This window comes from Paramacrobiotus metropolitanus, unplaced genomic scaffold (genome assembly GCF_019649055.1).
Source record: "Paramacrobiotus metropolitanus isolate TYO unplaced genomic scaffold, Prichtersi_v1.0 Parri_scaffold0000066, whole genome shotgun sequence".
NCBI classification, from domain to species: Eukaryota; Metazoa; Tardigrada; class Eutardigrada; order Parachela; family Macrobiotidae; genus Paramacrobiotus; species Paramacrobiotus metropolitanus.
In genome coordinates, this window is record NW_026570286.1 from 345,408 (window position 1) to 362,259 (window position 16,852).

General features: G+C 43.5%; 4 protein-coding genes across 8 annotated transcripts; 3 read left to right on the forward strand and 1 right to left on the reverse strand.

Moving 5' to 3' along the window:
- The first annotated feature begins 1,129 nt into the window (after positions 1–1,129).
- On the forward strand, positions 1,130–3,383 carry LOC129594111 (proline-rich protein 2-like). The gene is made up of 3 exons (XM_055490683.1): positions 1,130–1,351; positions 2,244–2,775; positions 3,061–3,383. The coding sequence occupies exons 1-3, from the start codon at positions 1,270–1,272 to the stop codon at positions 3,188–3,190; spliced, it is 744 nt and encodes a 247-aa protein (XP_055346658.1). The 5' UTR covers positions 1,130–1,269; the 3' UTR covers positions 3,191–3,383.
- LOC129594106 (uncharacterized) lies at positions 2,686–5,853 on the reverse strand. 2 transcript variants are annotated; one of them, XM_055490677.1, is made up of 4 exons: positions 5,562–5,853; positions 4,893–5,432; positions 3,542–4,231; positions 2,686–2,793 (listed from the first exon to the last, which is right to left on the reverse strand). In XM_055490677.1, the coding sequence occupies exons 1-3, from the start codon at positions 5,671–5,673 to the stop codon at positions 3,549–3,551; spliced, it is 1,335 nt and encodes a 444-aa protein (XP_055346652.1). In that variant the 5' UTR covers positions 5,674–5,853; the 3' UTR covers positions 2,686–2,793; positions 3,542–3,548. The 2 variants fall into 2 exon arrangements, with proteins under 2 accessions (XP_055346652.1, XP_055346651.1); XM_055490676.1 differs by lacking the exon at positions 2,686–2,793 and having other exon boundaries at positions 3,282–4,231.
- Positions 5,854–6,000: 147 nt separating this feature from the next.
- Positions 6,001–13,019, forward strand: LOC129594094 (fucose-1-phosphate guanylyltransferase-like). 4 transcript variants are annotated; one of them, XM_055490658.1, is made up of 12 exons: positions 6,001–6,199; positions 6,275–6,448; positions 6,628–6,786; positions 7,035–8,547; positions 8,662–10,170; positions 10,308–10,889; positions 11,159–11,239; positions 11,402–11,551; positions 11,618–11,870; positions 12,011–12,117; positions 12,185–12,240; positions 12,451–13,019. In XM_055490658.1, the coding sequence occupies exons 1-5, from the start codon at positions 6,103–6,105 to the stop codon at positions 9,794–9,796; spliced, it is 3,078 nt and encodes a 1,025-aa protein (XP_055346633.1). In that variant the 5' UTR covers positions 6,001–6,102; the 3' UTR covers positions 9,797–10,170; positions 10,308–10,889; positions 11,159–11,239; positions 11,402–11,551; positions 11,618–11,870; positions 12,011–12,117; positions 12,185–12,240; positions 12,451–13,019. The 4 variants fall into 4 exon arrangements, with proteins under 4 accessions (XP_055346633.1, XP_055346635.1, XP_055346634.1 ...); XM_055490660.1 differs by having other exon boundaries at positions 11,618–11,780; XM_055490659.1 differs by having other exon boundaries at positions 10,814–10,889.
- Positions 13,020–14,009: 990 nt separating this feature from the next.
- Positions 14,010–15,421, forward strand: LOC129594110 (uncharacterized). Its single transcript, XM_055490681.1, has one exon. The coding sequence runs from the start codon at positions 14,246–14,248 to the stop codon at positions 15,173–15,175; it is 930 nt and encodes a 309-aa protein (XP_055346656.1). The 5' UTR covers positions 14,010–14,245; the 3' UTR covers positions 15,176–15,421.
- Positions 15,422–16,852: the final 1,431 nt, after the last annotated feature.

Consider the following 16,852-nt stretch of genomic DNA (forward strand, 5'->3'; position numbering starts at 1 on the left):
GCCTTAAGAAGCAAATCAAATTTCAGAATAATAAAAATTTACAAACAGAACGTTGATGTAGAACACTATTATCATCAACGCTGACTTGTGAGCGGAAAATAACTTAATCATTGGAAACCTGTCTAAGCGCGAAGTATGCGTTGCAAAGAAATAAATAACTAACACTAACAGTGTCTTTCGGTATCGCCGCTTGTACACTTTTTGTTGGAGACCGCAATTGCGGCATTGTACAATAATTATCGTAATGCAACATAATCCTTTGTTTTTCGATTACAAGGCGTAAGTAAGTATCCGGAAGATTCAGCATGTTTGCATGTTTTTCGGATATCGTTGTGCAATTTACGCTGCTCAAGTAATTAAGCCGAAAGAGCAAATTGGGTCGACAGTACATAGTGTAGGGTTCAAGTGTGGGATCAATGGGCCTAGACTCCAACTCTGACTCTGACCGCTCAAAGTCTGACTCTGACTCTGAAGGTTTCTTAGGTTTCTTAGGTTTTTTAAGTTATTCTTAGGTTATGCAGTCAGAGTCAGAGTCAGAGTTTGGACAGTCAGAGTCAGATATAGCAAAGTGTCTGTGTGATGCGAATCGTGCAATACAATATGTAAAATTGCATGTGTCTGTACTTGTACTACTTATATACTCCTTATGCTGGTAATTAATAGCGGTGGCTTTTGCAGCAGCTTTCACTTGCATTAACGCTGCATTTTCAAGAAATCCAACTGAAAATGTTACATTTTCGAAGTGTATTTTCCAGAAGACGCAAACCATGCGCGTGGGAATATTTATATCTTTATGCATATGTATACTACATATATATAGATATGTGCGACGCAACAGTGTCCTTACTGCACATAAGTATCGTATTCAGGTGGCCGGCGCGGCGTGTATGGAATACACACAATACTCGTACTAATACAAAAGCATCAACCGATGGCCCGCAGTATCGTCATCATCATTACTTTGTTTGGTATCTATTGAACATTATAATAATATATAAAATTACGAACCGTGTCAGCTATCTGTGCCACTTTTATCGGACATTACATTGGCCCATTGATCATGACTCGTGAGAATTTAGCGAAAAGATGTTCCCGCAAGCAACTTTACGATTTCTCGGTCATCACACCATGCAGAAGGTCGTCTGTCGGTGTTATGCGGAAGAGCAAGCGCAGCTGGCACAATATACGTTAATAAAGTTTTTTCTCCATATTGACCACCGGGACTGTTGCTGTTTGCAAGGTAGATAATTAACTACCTATTCTCGAAAAATGGGAATAATATTATGGCCAGTAATACTTGTCGTTCTGATATCTTATTTTGCACAAGCACAAGACTTCGGTGGCCCTGACTGTAAGTTGCCCGCTTATATACCGCGAAGACAATATTAATTTCTGTTTTACTTTCTTGTTTATTTAAAAACCTTTTACATGTTAAATAATCATTAAGGCGTTTTCGAATTTCCATGTTTCGAAAGATTGTTGCATTTAGGTTTTGAAGAATTTCAAAATGACTAAAAGACATGTGATCTGCCACCGGTTTTTATTGCTTATCCCAAATTGTCTCTAATTTGTAACGATATGTCCGACATATGTTTATATAGGATTAATGAAATTCATGATTGAAAATTAAATGATTGTAGTTAACGAATAATAATTGGCACACGTAAAAGTAAGCTGTGTACAAATTACCATATGACAAACCCAGCGGATTGAAATAATTACTATTAAAATATTTAGGTTTACTGTAAATGATCAGAAGGGTGTTGCCGGTATGTGTAGCAGTTTACAATAAGTGGGACAGGATACAGTATTATAATTATTCAAAAGCACGCGGACTTCCATATAGGGAGTCAGTCGAGGTTTGTTTCAAATCTGCATTATTGCATCGGTGTATACTCTTAAGTCATAGAGCAAATGATAGCACTAGTAAGATTACTTACTATCACAAATGAGAATTACCGGTTGTATGTAGCAACTCATTTTTACGACGATACGTGAACGACTGAATTTTAAGAAAAATAGCTCAAGGTTTTTGAAATCAGATTTACGTTTCTGACAAAGATCTGTACAATATCTGGACAAGCTGAAATTTTACACCTACTGTCGGCATTTTTAAATTCAGTGCTGTAAAGACACAGTCGTACCACCACTTTAAAAGTCTACAGGATCCAGCAGTTCGCTTTGCTGGAAGACATACTGACGTATAATCGAAAAACTGCATATTTGTTGAATTTGCTATTTAGTGGGTGACGCACTGACCGCAGTCTCCCAGGCTCAGTTGGGAAGTGGATTAACCGAGAAAGCACCGTCGAAGAAAAAGGCTACTCCGAAACCAGCCGCCGCCAAGGCACTAAATGCACCAGCACCGGCGCCGGCCGACAACAGGGTCGTCCTAACATCACCCGGCGACAACTCTGGTTTCCGCCGAGCACCCCCTAAGGGCAGTTCGGCAGCGTCCGACACCCTCTTCCCCAGTAATCCCGGCGCCGTAATACCTCGTCCAGTCGCCGACAGTATCCTGACAACGCCCCAGCAAGCTGTACCACAGGGTGCTCCCCCGGGTGGAGGTGCCGGTGGCGGTGCTGCAGCAGGGTCATCATCTGCAGGTACACCACCTGGAGGTGCCGCGGGTGCCGCGGGCGCCGCAGCAGGACCAACTACCAAGCCGCCACCTGCTACTACTTTCGCAGGATACTTGGTTGGATCGCCGTATCCGTTTGTTCTGCCACCGCCGGACATTCCGTACTTCGGCTCCAAATGGAACGGACCTTGGGGGTAAGTCGCAGTGGTAACCTATTGACCGCAATACAACAGATTCGTGGGTAATGGGTGCGGGCTCGAATTCATAACTACGCGTCATCGTATTAATTGCAGACTATGTATTAACTGTAAGGTTTTATTAATTCATACCACGATTCTGATTTCCGATTTCAACATATACTTCAAGTACTTCCTAAAATTTCCCTGAAGTTTGCTTTAAATGAGTGCTTCTACAATACTGCATAGCTATGTGCATAAGACATGGTAACACAGCAAATGGCTTTTCTTGACGCTTTTCAGTTATCCTGTTGGACATTACCAAGCATTTCGCGGGACTGGACAGTACATTACGCATTACAGCTACTATCCTCTTTCCTATTTTGGTTCTCTCATGGCGCCTTTTGCTTACGGCGTTTCCGGCAAGCGGTAATGCAGCTATAGTTTTGTTTACAGTTACAAGGTTGATCTGATGGTTGAAGCAGATTGTGTTATGATATGCGTTATTGTGTAAAATTTCCTGGATTGCTCGTTGTTTATTACTATTGCTGATTTTCAACTAAATGCTGCAGAAATTTCTTATAAAAAACAAATTGTTACAAAATATGCGGCGCAACGCCTTCCCAACAAAAGAACAGAAGCACGGAAAAAGGATATCAGACATGCGCATGCGGAAATACATAAATTACTTCATACTTACGGACATCACACGTCACAAACAACTAACAAAATAATGTTTTTGAAACCAGTAAAACTAAAATCACAGTATCGAGAAATTCATTACCGAGATATTATGTGTTCCATCCATACGCAAAGGGTTTCAGCATTCCCAGTGTCTTGTCACGAAACGTGGTAATCATATGCTTCTCATTCTTCCCTCCAACCATAATGATTCTTCCCGTGGCAAAAATCAGAAAACACATCCCGAATCCTCCCTTATAACCTTCCTGACCGGCCGATTTTTCAGGTAGATGAGTCACCGCTCCGAATGTATCCTGATCCAGATACGTGCTGTCCTGATACTTCTCCGCAAATCCCGATATATCCAAATGCACTCCCAATTCCATCATGGCAGTGAGATTCTTGGCGCGGAAATTGCGTTTGGAGATGTCCGGTGTAAAGCCGCAATTGCGTAGAATCTCCAAGGTGTTGCGCGTGGCGATGAGGGCGTTCTTAATCGTGGCCACACCGGTGATGACCATCTTGCCGTTCTCAAAGACGGCCACCCGCACCTCCGATCGGGGAAAGGTGATAACCGCGTTATGGAACCACGTCGGGTCGAAATTACAACATCGCACTCGGGAGTGCAGATCTTCTAGGGATATCCGACATTTGGCATCATACGTCGCCACAACGGAGACGAAGGCGAATTTAAACGGGTCGGCTGGATTGGCACGGGTGTTGGAGTTGTCAGGGAGTGGTTGCGGTTGTTCCGTGGAGACAGTTGTGTTTTTCGGAGGTACAACAGGAGGTGCTGCAAAATATAACTGGTATAATTATATGAGCAGGTAAAACTTGAAAACAAGTCTCTTATAATTAGTCTCCACCCACCGCTTCGTCACAACCGCAAAAGTAAGATACTCATACAATAGGCAGTACAGAATAATGATACAGACTGTAGAAGTACTCGTTAAGGTTAAACGAAATGCGGCCTTTTCTTTCCTGTTTTGAGTGTTTTTCTACTTCAGTTTAATTTTTTATTATTTTCGGATTAAAGGTTTTTCGTTTTCAGGAACAAATCGTCATATTAAAAGACAGAAGCTAAAACAAAAGGGAAAAAATTTCCGGGAAAGGGGTTTGAACTCGGGACCCACAAAACCCTTTGGCACTAATGTTTGCTTAGCACGAAACGAATGCATTACCACTGATCTACGGGAGCAATATTATCCTATTAACCATTTTGGTATCAGAACATCTTAAAAAGAACAATTGTTTTGGTAAAAAAAATTACAAAGATAACGTACTAAATTTGTACGCATACGCCGTATAGTGCAAAATTATTTGCCGCAAAACTGTATTCCCAATAACAAAATAATTAAGAAACCAATATTACCGACTAACAAAATCGCAGCCGCGCAATATCAACGAAAAAATTATTTTTAACCGTTTTAAGCGTTTTTAGCGTAAGCACTTACGCACAACCCGATTTTTCCCTGCCGGATGATTTTCCTCGATCGTCCTGGTAACGAAGGCCGTCAGCTTATTCAGAGCCGCCTGACTGTTGACGCCCAGGAGGTCTTTATCCAGTCCCTCCAGCGTCACTTCCACATTCTCTGCCGTCAGCTCTTCATCGAGCTGAATGTTGGCGTCCTCCGCTTCCTGCGCTGCCTCCGCTGCTTCATTCTGTTCCGCCGCTTCTTCATCCTCCTTGATAATTCGCTCCAATTCCTCCACCGTCTCCTTGCGGATGTGCATCCCCACTTTCCCGAAGGGACCCCATTTCATCTGAGCGAGCTGTTCGAGGGATGATGAAATCGGGGCAGACGGTCGCGGTAAAGCGCCCATGTTGTGTTGCTCGCGGATGGCTTTAGTTTTAGCGTTGATTAAATTGCACAGCGTCTCCAGGCCGTCTTGCCGCGAGGAGCAAGCGACCAGCTGCTCGATGTAGCGGCTGGTAGTGGGAACGGGGGCATCGCTGGAATCTTCGGCAGCGGCTTCCAAATTGGAAGCGAGTTCTGTAAAGTACAATTTCCCATGAAAAACTGCTGCATTGCTATTAACGTCCTTGGTATCCCAAACACCGCTTTTCTGTCTGCCGAATAACTGTTGTTATACGGTCAGAATTTATCAGATTTATCACACACCGTAGCGGGTATCGGATTCGGTCTCACTGCCGAAGATATCGTCCTCGTCATCATCGAGACTTTGTGAGGTAGTCGGTTTGCTCGAGGAGGCTGTATTGCGCGTGGAAGGCATCTGATCAATTAGGAAACGAACAAATATGAAATTTACCCAAGCTGTCTCTTCCTGCTTTTGTCGAAACTCTTCTTTGCGTAAAACTATCACGAACTTCGCACTGTTAAATGCGACTGTCTTGAATTCGAAACATTCGAAACAAAACTTAAAGGCAAAAACAAGGGCCACAAGGCTTTTAAATTTTTGTAGAAACAATTCAAAAACAGAAAGAGGCATATTTTCAAGATCAACATCTGGCGGACGCCCACCGCCTCTGGTTGTCGATTGCGATCTGTTGTGTTGTCACTTAATATCTCTTCCTTCAGGTTGTCACCGTGGTTGTGGTTGCAGTTTGCAGCTGTTAAAAATTAAATCGCTCCCTAATTGTAATTTTATCATACAAATGTTCCCGTTGTGCATACAGTATATTCCTCTAAAATATTAACTACAATGGAAAACCACGGCATTGTAATGTTTCTGGAACAGTCTCTGGATGATATGAAACAGTATATGCAGAGCACCATCACGGCTTATCTACAGTTGCGAGGTATGCGATCTGGATCAACGATTTTTGTGCTTTTTTAGCTTTTTAAATTTTAATCCTGGTGTTTGTTACGTGCAGGCCGTGGAAACTCTTTCCTGCCATTTTGGGACTGTGTTGTAATAACGGCATGTGATGCCGATCAGGCCTTAGCTTTTCGTTTGCAGCTGGATCAGAAAGAAAAGGCTAAACTGGTGCCAGCAACCAAATTCATCGTGGTCGAAGATGTGCCACCGTTTCCTGGATGTAAAATTGGTAGGAGTTTGCAATTCACTGTTTAAAATGTGGTGTTCGCTTATCAACTGCCTAGCATTTCGATTATCGTTAATTTTTATATAAATGACTTGCATTTATGATTTATGGTTGTTACAGTTTTATCAACGATTTGTTTGCACTTGTTTTTGAGTATTCGTACAGTGTTTTCTATGCAACAGGCGCTGGTGGATCAACGTTTTTGGTTATCGAACGATTACGTAAGCTTTACGGAACCGATTTGGAACGCCAGAAAATTCTTCTCATTCACGCTGGAGGCTGGAGTCAGCGGTTGCCATCGGCAAGCATTCTGGGCAAGCTTTTTATGCCGCTACCAATCGGTAAGGAATTCTGAACAACTGTCAGTGGAATTTTATTAAATTAGTTAAACAGAAAAGTAAAAATAGTCATTTTTATACATAAAACATAATCGCATTTAACTCCTGTTATGCATTTAGTCTTAGTGTAATTATTTTATTAGCTAAACATTGTCATCCGTAAATACTCTGCGGAAACAAGCTAGTGAATTATACAACGTATCGGTATCGCTTCATGAATCGAAAGTAATTTTAGCGTTTCCTGTTTTCAGGCAATTTTGACATGGATATGTTAGATTTAAAACTTGCATTATACATGCCGTTCATCCCGTTCATGAAACCGGGGATTTTTCTGACCGCATCCGACGACATCGAGCTGTTCAACTTGACGTTGCCCACTCCGTCTTCTCCGCATTCCGGTTTCGTCTGTCTGGGACATCCTTCCAGCCTGCACATCGGTTCAACACACGGCGTATACGTTTGTGATAAATCATCCACTGTTGGATTATCCTCATTCCTTGGCTGCCACCGAGTGTTGCAGAAACCCACCGAGCAGGAGATGTGGAACGCCGGAGCGGTGCTTCGCGGGCAGAGTGGTGGCGCAGACGGCATTCCTTTCGTTATCAGTGATAGCGCGTATTGGTTTGATATGGAGATTGTTGGCAAGCTGGAACGGTTTTATCAAAAACATGGGATACCAGAAGTGGAAGTGGATGCGTACGGTGACTTCCTTCAACCGTTAGGCGATGCGGCCACCCAGGATTATATTGATAAAGGCAAAAATGCCAAATTAAGCGACACACGGCGTGATTTGTTCAGTTGTCTTCGTGATGCTCCGGTTCAGGTGCTGTTTTTACCGCAGTCATTATTTCTTCATTTGGGAACGATGCCGGAATACTTACACAATGTATTAAGTGATAAGATGTTTCGGGAATGCTTTGATATCAGGAACACCTGTATGAAATCTAGCATTTCATCGGACTGTGATATCTCCCCGAAAGCTGTGTTGGAATATTGTAATTTTTCTGCACCGGTGAAAGTTAATGATAACTGTTTCCTTAGTGGGTGCTGTGCAAAAATCGGCGATCCCGTGGAAATTCCGGAAGGCACATTTATGCATACGGTGGTGATTTCGAAAGATGGCCGACGGTGTTATGCTACTATTTTCTGTGGTATTGGAGATGATATCAAGCGTGAGGTTGACGCCAAGAACGTTGTCGATTTGATGCTATTCAATAAGCCTTTATCAAGCTATGGGGCATTCCGATCGATGCGACATGAACCAAAGCTGTCTCTTTGGACATTGAAATTATTTAAGATTTGCTCCACACCGGATTTATCATTTTATAAAAGTCTGGAGCAAATAAACAGTTTGCGTAACGGCATGGAGGTCGGTTTGGAGCGTGATGAATCCATGATTTCCATGTCAGATGTGCTGGCTTTAAAAGATGTGCAAGGAATGCTGGAATTACGTTCGTTCCTCAACCACACAGGGATTTCCGGTACTGGGATTGATATTGTGAGTACCGGCATCGAAGCAGTTAAACCAGAATCACTAATAAAAGCTAGCGTTAGTGTGAAAGATGGTTTGCTCACTTTAAGGGACTTTAATGGAGCGGTCAAGATGACATATCCGGTGGCCAGCCGAAAAGATGTCTATATTTTTGCGGTTGGGAAAGCTGCACTGGGAATGTTCAAAGCGGTGTATGCTCATTTGGAAAATTTTGTTGCTGGTGGATTTGTTATGTTGCCCTGCGAACAGGGAGAAATGACCGAGCTCAACAGGTGAGGATTTTCCAGTCCTAGTACTCGTACTTTTGTAATATTTATGACCGTGCCGCGGTAATTGCAGTCATTCTATTTTATAAAATCTCACAAGGTTTCGTTCTTGATTTTTAGATTGAAGTACCGATTATTGAACGTGATCTTTTCTTTTGGTGGCCGTAATAATCTTCCGGACACCTCTTCTGTTGAGAGTACACAAGAAGCCATTAAATTTCTGCGTACTTTACCCTCTGGAAGCTGTCTGATTTGTTGTATATCCGGCGGAGCGTCAGCCATTTTGGTGGCTCCGAAATTTCCTGTCACACTGGAAGACAAGCTGACAATTATAAAACAGCTGGCTCAGCATGGTGCGCCGATAAACGAACTCAACACGGTTCGAGGATGTTTGTCTGACGTGAAGTTTGGCCACCTGTTGCATCACATTCCAATAGGAGTTCAAGTTGGCAGTCTGGTTCTGTCGGATATTATCGGAGATCCAATAGAACTGATCGGAGGAGCACCAACAGTGAGTAGGCGAATAGAGTCTGCAGATGCTGTAGGGATTATGAAGAAATATGGACTATGGGACGGCATACCGAAAAACGTGGAAATGGTTCTGTTAGATGAGCATGCTCAGGCCGTGCCTGCCGTTGCACCTGCGAATATTTTAATTGGAAATAACATGGTTGCTCTGCGGGCATGTCGTGATACAGCGAAAGCTTTGGGTTATCAGCCTGTTATTCTTTCCGATTGCTTGCAAGGTTTTGCCAAGGATGTTGGTGCGGATTTTGTCCGTATTCTGCGAACGGTAGCAGCATTGCGAAATGGTGAAAGAAGCGATGCTGCTGATCAGCCACGACTTTTGGCCAATGTCGAACTGCCTAATATTGACTGGAGACAGCCGGTATGCTTCTTAGCGGGAGGAGAGACTACCGTTCGGGTTCACGGGACCGGGAAAGGAGGAAGAAATCAGGAAATGGTGCTGGCCTTCGCCATACGGTACAGCGAAGAAAGAAAGGCGTGTAGCGGTGTTCAGGGAATGTTTGTGAGCGTCGGCACCGATGGGCAGGATGGACCCACGGATGCGGCTGGAGCTGTGGTTTGCTTTCCGTTGACTCCTGATCCAAGGGATGTGGAACGAGCTAACACGGCGCTGACCAATAATGATGCGTATAATTTCTTCTGTGATGCTAATCGTTGGGGTCAGTTAGTGAAAACTGGACCGACAGGAACAAATGTGATGGATTTGCAGTTGTTGTTAATTGATTGAGATTTTTTGACGAATTTTGGCGTGGTAGTTTGCAAGAGTAGCAGTTCGAAACAGCAATATTCTGTTATTTTCTTCCAATGTGCCCGGTGCCAACATTCTCGTGTGATGGGATGTTTTATCTGTTTTTGTTGTTATTTGCCGGTCTTGTATTACAGTACTGTGCCATCGGATTGAGACTTTGTAGCCTGGTAAGCAGATATGATAGGAGCTGTCAAGCCGCACCCAGAAACGCGCATTTGCCAACAGCTAATTTATAATAGTATGGTACGTATGCAATCTGAAAAAGAAGCCCTGAAAAACGTTAATATTGTAGCGGAAAGCTGGCATTGTGTAAACGTATCGGTAGTAAATTAGTAATAATGGCGTGCGATTCGGTGAGTTGCAACAGCGGTTTTCGCGAATAGTTACTGTACTTACACCTATCTGTATATGTTTCCACCTGATTTAGCGTTTCCATGTGTATAGTCTGTACTCTGTATATGTTTCCACGTGATATTGCTGCTTTTTTAAGCCTGAACCACTGGATTGTCCCACTGACCTTTGCGGACCACTGGCGATCCGGGACTGACCACGCTGAAGCAGGCTTTGCTACAGCTACAGAGAAACTCTAACCATTACCCAAACTTCTTTGTTTATTCTTCTATTTTAATTGCACAATGGGTGCGCACTTGCAGCGCTCGTACATTACGTGCCTGTACAGTGTTGTGTTCTATAAAGCACTTGTTGGAATCGCTGTGTCGTTTTGGAGTGATTCACCGTACACGGCGTGCAGCAATTCGATCCACTTTCTGTCTGTGGATTTTTCGAACTGAAAATTGCGAACTCGAGAACAATCATAACAACACTGCAGCTTATGATGTGATGTTTATTATGTTATCTTTAAACTCCGACAATTTGTATGCTTGCGCCGTGTCAATTTGTGCGTGATCTGACTGGAAGTTGTACTTTTCCGTCGCTCTACTGTGTGGTGCTGTTATAGCGCTTTATGCCAAAGTAGCGTTTTTATCTTTTCTGCAGTTATTATCCGGTCCACAATTCCATCATGGTATTCTATTGTCAAAATTGTCTCAGGGATTTCCCTGCTGGGCTCCCGGTGAGTGGCAAGCTAGACTCAATACGTAAACAAACAGAACAAAACGTACAGCGAATTCCACTCAGAATTTCATTGTCCGTGGTAGTTAGTACGGTTACGCTGGCCGGCGGGCTTCTAGAGTGGACGTTGTTTTGTCTGCTGCAGTACGTTGCAGCACGAAGCAGTCCGGTCTGCAATTTCCCATGAGGGTTCTCGCAGTTGCGATTACCATAACTGTTTTTTTTAAATTTTGAGCTTTATTTGTCGACCTACGCCACTGTTTTATCTAGGATGGCAGCTGTCCTGATTGTTACACATTGGGTGCAATTGGAGATCTGGCATCCGTGACGTCATCGCTGCAGCAACTGCAGGTAAGCAATCACTCTGACATTTTTAACTCCACGTTACAAAATGTATATGATGTAAATGATAATTTATTAATAGATAATAGTTACCTACTGAAAATGCTAATCAACGCAAAAGTCCTCGTTATAGAAATACTCGTATATTAAAATTATTATGTTTTCGCGAAGACGACCGTGCCCAACGTAACTCCACCCGCGGGTGGTGCTGCTTCTTCGACCGGAAATGCTCCACAGTCGTCTCCTCGCGCTGCTACTGCTAGCCTGCAACATTCCGCACCTGCCGGGACGAGCCAAAACCGTGCAGCTTTCCCCCCTACGGTCTGGCCTCTTGAAGAATATCAATTATATCATCGACAATATTCCGTGAAACTGCTGCATTCGTAGGGACCAAGGTATGCTCGGGCAATGCCGAAGTTGCGCTCGCAGCGACTCGCACCGAACACATTCCGCATGCCCGAGCGTGCGGCTGCCCCTTTAGCCACCAATAACGGATTTCCTGGTTTGGGCGCTCCAGTGCCGGCTATGAATGCGGTGCCCGCTAATCCCGGTAAGTTGCCTCTGCGCGGAACGGGCACGATGGGAGATGCAGGCGGACAGTGTCCAGTTGCCAATGACAAGCCGGTTGCTGGTACTAACGGTGTGTAACCGTGTGTTGCTTTCGTTACTTGCTTGGAAGAGCTCTTGTCGGCCTTTTAGAGTAATTTATTGATAGCTAAAATGGTTTTGTAATGTACAAAGTACCGCTGAATATTATAAAATTCAATTTTCTCGTCTTAGGTTATGGCAAATTGTGTGCGAGCATTGCACAGCTAAATGCGCAACTTTTGCCTTACCTGGAGACCTGTGCGGATCCCCTTGTTAAAAACCAGCTGGCTGATCTGCTTGTAAGATAAAGCATCATAAGAAAAGTCATGGAAACGCAAAAGAATATGATGTCTTTCGCCGTTACAGGAAAGCACTTTGAACGTTGTGGATTCGGTCAATGGAAAGCCAGTTGAATTGAAAAGGTTTGTAATTGTAAAATTGTAATAGCTAGGTGGACCTACTCTTAGAGCGGTAATAGTTACTGTATTGTACTGAACCAAAATTATTTAAGCACAGTATTAGTAGAATATTGTGTGACAGCATTATTATGATCACCTTATGAAAACATACCTGGCATTCAGTTGCAACTTATGTTATGAAATGACCGAAAAGATTCATGCATTGTTTTCTAGCCGCCCGAGCTTGGTCGAGACCAGCAATGGAGGAAAAGAGAACCGTGCCATTGCCAATGCCAACCAAAACGGCTCCCATTTGAAGTGCTACTTCTGCTATAATGATCCCATGACTGTGCTGTTCTTACCGTGCAAACATATCTGCGCTTGCGAGAAGTGTTCCCGGGAAGTCGTGGAATGCCCTTTTTGCCGCAAAAAAATCACCAATAAGGAAAACGTGTATATCATGACTATCGACTAATGGTCAGTACGCGTACATTACTTGACAGGCCTGCTCTAGCAGTTCTGCCTCTGCAAGCGGAAATGAATTCAGATGGATGGATAGTCAACTTCGGAGTTTCTTTCTGCTTACTGATGCAGTAACTAGGCACAGTTGTGCTATCAGAACGAACAATTGAATGCTAACTTTAGTTTGTCGCTTTTAGATTTTTGGCATAATGCTGGTAAACAATAACGCTCTTGCTTAAAATTGCAGAAGCCACCGCGACTGCCGTAGTGATTTTGCTGTTATGTGATTTTCTTTGAATTTTGTGTTTGTCGACAATTCCATAAATTGATGTCATGGTGGAGGGTGATATGCTTTTATAATTTTGTACAATTGTGTATTTAAAACAGTTTCCGAACAATCAGATTTTGGCTAAACAATAACAAGTGAGAGTAACTTTTATACTCCACTATTCTTCCAATGTCTTACTTGCTCACACTGCGCCTGTAAAAAAATTGACAAGAAGCGGCGTCTTACTCTTCCTCGAACAAAAGCTCAAGAAACCACTGACCGTCAATTCGTAAGTTTTATCCTTTTTCGTTTGTAAACTTGGAGCACCGATCGAAGTTGAAAACGCTCATGTTAATTCTTCTTTCCCGTGGCCACTAGCCAGGGCCTCGCAGAGTGTTAAACTGCAGAAAGATAGTTTTATTTTGATACTTGCTGTAAAGTGATAAAGGTAAGCACTAAGCAACAACTCGGTATTACGCTGGTTGCTAAGCATATTATATACAAAACAAAAATTAGTCTCTAAGTTTCGCTTGCCGTCACAGAGGTAAACCACATAATTTAAAGTGTAAGTACCACTTTTACGAAACCTGTCTAAAACTCAAATGCTTATTATTTTAATACAATACAGTAATTTAATAGTGTTTATAACATGCATACTGCATAGCATGTGTAAATAATAAGTAGGGAGCAAGTGTGTTTCAAGTAAACTCTGAGGTTCCGGAGCTGGTCGCACTACAGTATACTCATTGTTTTTGAAGTCAAACTGAGATCCTGATATCTATATGCCGGTAACGTTGGTGCAAGAACGAAAACACACTATCGGCTTTTAAGCTGATTACTTGCAGTACGAGCACAGCTAAAGACACAAGTCTAGCGGGAATGAATACTGGCTGATGAGGAAATAACAAAACTTCGATTTTGATGAGAATCATAGTGCAACTTTGTCAGAACACAATTTTATTACAGTAAATATTGTGCTGTACAATTAAATGCTCATAAGTTACAACGTAAACGTTGACCTGACACTATACGAGTATTCTTATCAAAATACGACAGATATATGCAAATATTAAACTACGCACATTATTGCGCTGGGCAAAGCGATATGCGCTTTCTTGTCGCTGCAACCGTTTTTGAACTTGGCATTATGTTTAAAGTTTATTATTTAATTCCGAACTCGGAGTTATAGTATTTCATTTCAGCTACAACTACAAGCATGTCCGTTTTATTCCCGTCTTACCAGGCAATTTGGTTCGTGCAATACTGCAATATTGAAACACTGCAACCGTTATTACAGTTATGAAAGCTTCGAGTTTCCCCACAGCGCGTTTCCATGATAAATTGCCTGTTCATGAAAATCGCCGCAACAACCGAGCTGCTGCGCACGTCAGCTCATCGGTCAGCAGCGTGAATATATCCACAAACTCCAGAAAACCCAAAGCAAGTGTCTCGCAAATTAGTGTCGGCCAGGAAGCACAGCGTGTGCAGAACGAATTAGCACACGTACTGCAGAGTCTGCGCGATGCCAGCAGCGTCGCCATTCCCGATGCCAATGACGAGGACACTGTGGATTTATCGGACCGACTGATGCGGCGCAGTGCAGACTCGGTGAAGCTGCACATGATGAAAGCGCAGATGCGCATCCAAGAGGAGAACATGCAAAAGGTCACCAGTCAAGCGGCTGTCAATACACAGCAGTCAGTGAAACTGTCAGCCGAAAGCGAGAAGCTCATCAAAAACATACGCAATCTGAAAGCGTTTGAAGCCCAACAGGTAAAGAAGATTCAGGATTTGCATAAAGAAGTGTTGGATGCCAATAAGTCAATTGGACATTTAGTGAAAGAGGTGGGACGCGCCAAAGCCGAGCTGAAGTGCGATGCGAAAAGCGAGAAAGAAGAAAAGGAGAAACTGAGTCTCCAACATAATTCGTGGGATCGTTTGTTGGCGCAGAACGAAACACTGAAAAGCGATGTCCAAGCGGCGAAAGAGGATAATCGGCGCTTGCAAGAAGTGGTTGGGCAACAGCAACGACGTCTGCAAGAGAACAAACGACGGCATTTGCAAGACCGTAAACGTTGCATGAATGTGATACAGAAACGACAAATGTTGGTGGATCTCCTGCGGAAGAGGCGGGACCAGGTGGAGAATTGTCGTATGCTACAACTGTCCGAAGCGGAATTCAAAGCGGCGTTTAGACCATCCAGTAGTTTTCATGACGAGCAGCATTAGTGGCAGTTGCTTTTCTTTTTCTGAAGAGCCTAATAAACTCATTCGCATTCCAACCGGTACAATATTGTTGCAATCTCTGGCATCCAGACATTTGCAGCATTACCATGGCGGTACTGCAATAATAATAATGATTACTCGTACCGCTTATGTGTAGAAGTATACAGATAGTGTACTGCGCCTGGATGTTTTGCTGCTTTGAATCAGATAATCTAGAAACTTATCTGATGATAGTACGGTAAATACGGTTACTGCAATGTTGGGATACATGCTGGAAAACTTACAATCCAGAACACATAATACAAAAGTTGATTAGAGTTTGCGAACATATCTGCTGCTTCGTGAAATGCATAATCAAACACCACCAGCCGGCTAAATGTGCTGGACGACAATATGAAATCAATCGACAGTACCGAACTATACTCTGCAGTCTGCACATACTGTAAGTCTGTAAGTAATTCTTCCCGCGACTCAGCCGCAAGTATTATTCGTACTTTATGCTTGTGAATTATAATATGCTGTTATGATTGGTACCGACAGCCAAAAAATGTCTATGAAAATCAACTTAAGAAAAATTAGAGCAACCGGTTTAACGCACCTGTTCGTAAAACACTAAACTGCGATTTCAACCACTGCGCTTGAATAGGACTGGGTTAGTAACGAAACCGGTCAGTGCAACATAACTTTCCCAATATTTCTACTGAAAAAAACAAATACCGAACAGACAACAAAGAAACACGAAACATACGATAAGACCGTTATCCGACGGCATTAGGCTTCATACCATTCGTGCAGTATAAACAAGGTCAAGTTGTTCAAACTAGAAACGCGAAGATCCATCGTGTCCCACTGCCGCCAATTATCACCGGGACGAAGGCAGCTGAATCTGAGTGAAAGAACAAAAAAAATGTCTAGTTGCCCATCAACGGCCCTGGTAGGCATTCCACGGTCTGGCCACGATGCACGAAACGGCACTCCGTTGGCTGGTGGTCGTCCAGACGTACACCCAGCATCAGGTCCCTCCACTCCGCAACGACCGCAGCGGGACGGAACATCATCGGTCCACCGCGGCGTTCCCACAGCGCCACCTGCACGGTGGACTGGGGATATCGTTCGGTGCGTCCCTAAGGGTCAAGGTGCTCGACAAACGGGATATGGTGCGGCCAGAGATGGCGACAGTGAATCCATTCGGCCGCTTGGGTGCTGGCATCGAAGTCAACAAGGAAGTAGTGCTCACGGATGTCTTGCACGTATCCCAGCCACCACTGGCCGTCGTCGCGCAGCACCAGTGCTGTGTTACCAAAATTGGTTTCCCGCACATCCGACCATAACTCGCGAAGGAAGCGGGGCGTTGCGCTCATGATGGTATAAAGAAAGGAGAAGCAAAATTAACTGCAACTGCAATTAAGAGGACTGTCGATTGAAAACGCTTGTTTTTCTCGAAAACGCAAATACAGTACGATATGTACGTACTGTGTTGTCGAGTCAACTTGGCACCTTTTTTTATAGTGAGTCGAGTAATATTTTCAAATACACAGCTCGCCAAACAGCAGTGTGCAGCAAACCGTCTGAACGAGCCGGTGAAGTAGCTGCCTTCTCACAGAGGTTGCGCAGTACTTGTATAACAGGCTCCGGAAGTTGACCTGTGCCGTATTGCAAATACCATAAAGGCTAAAGCAA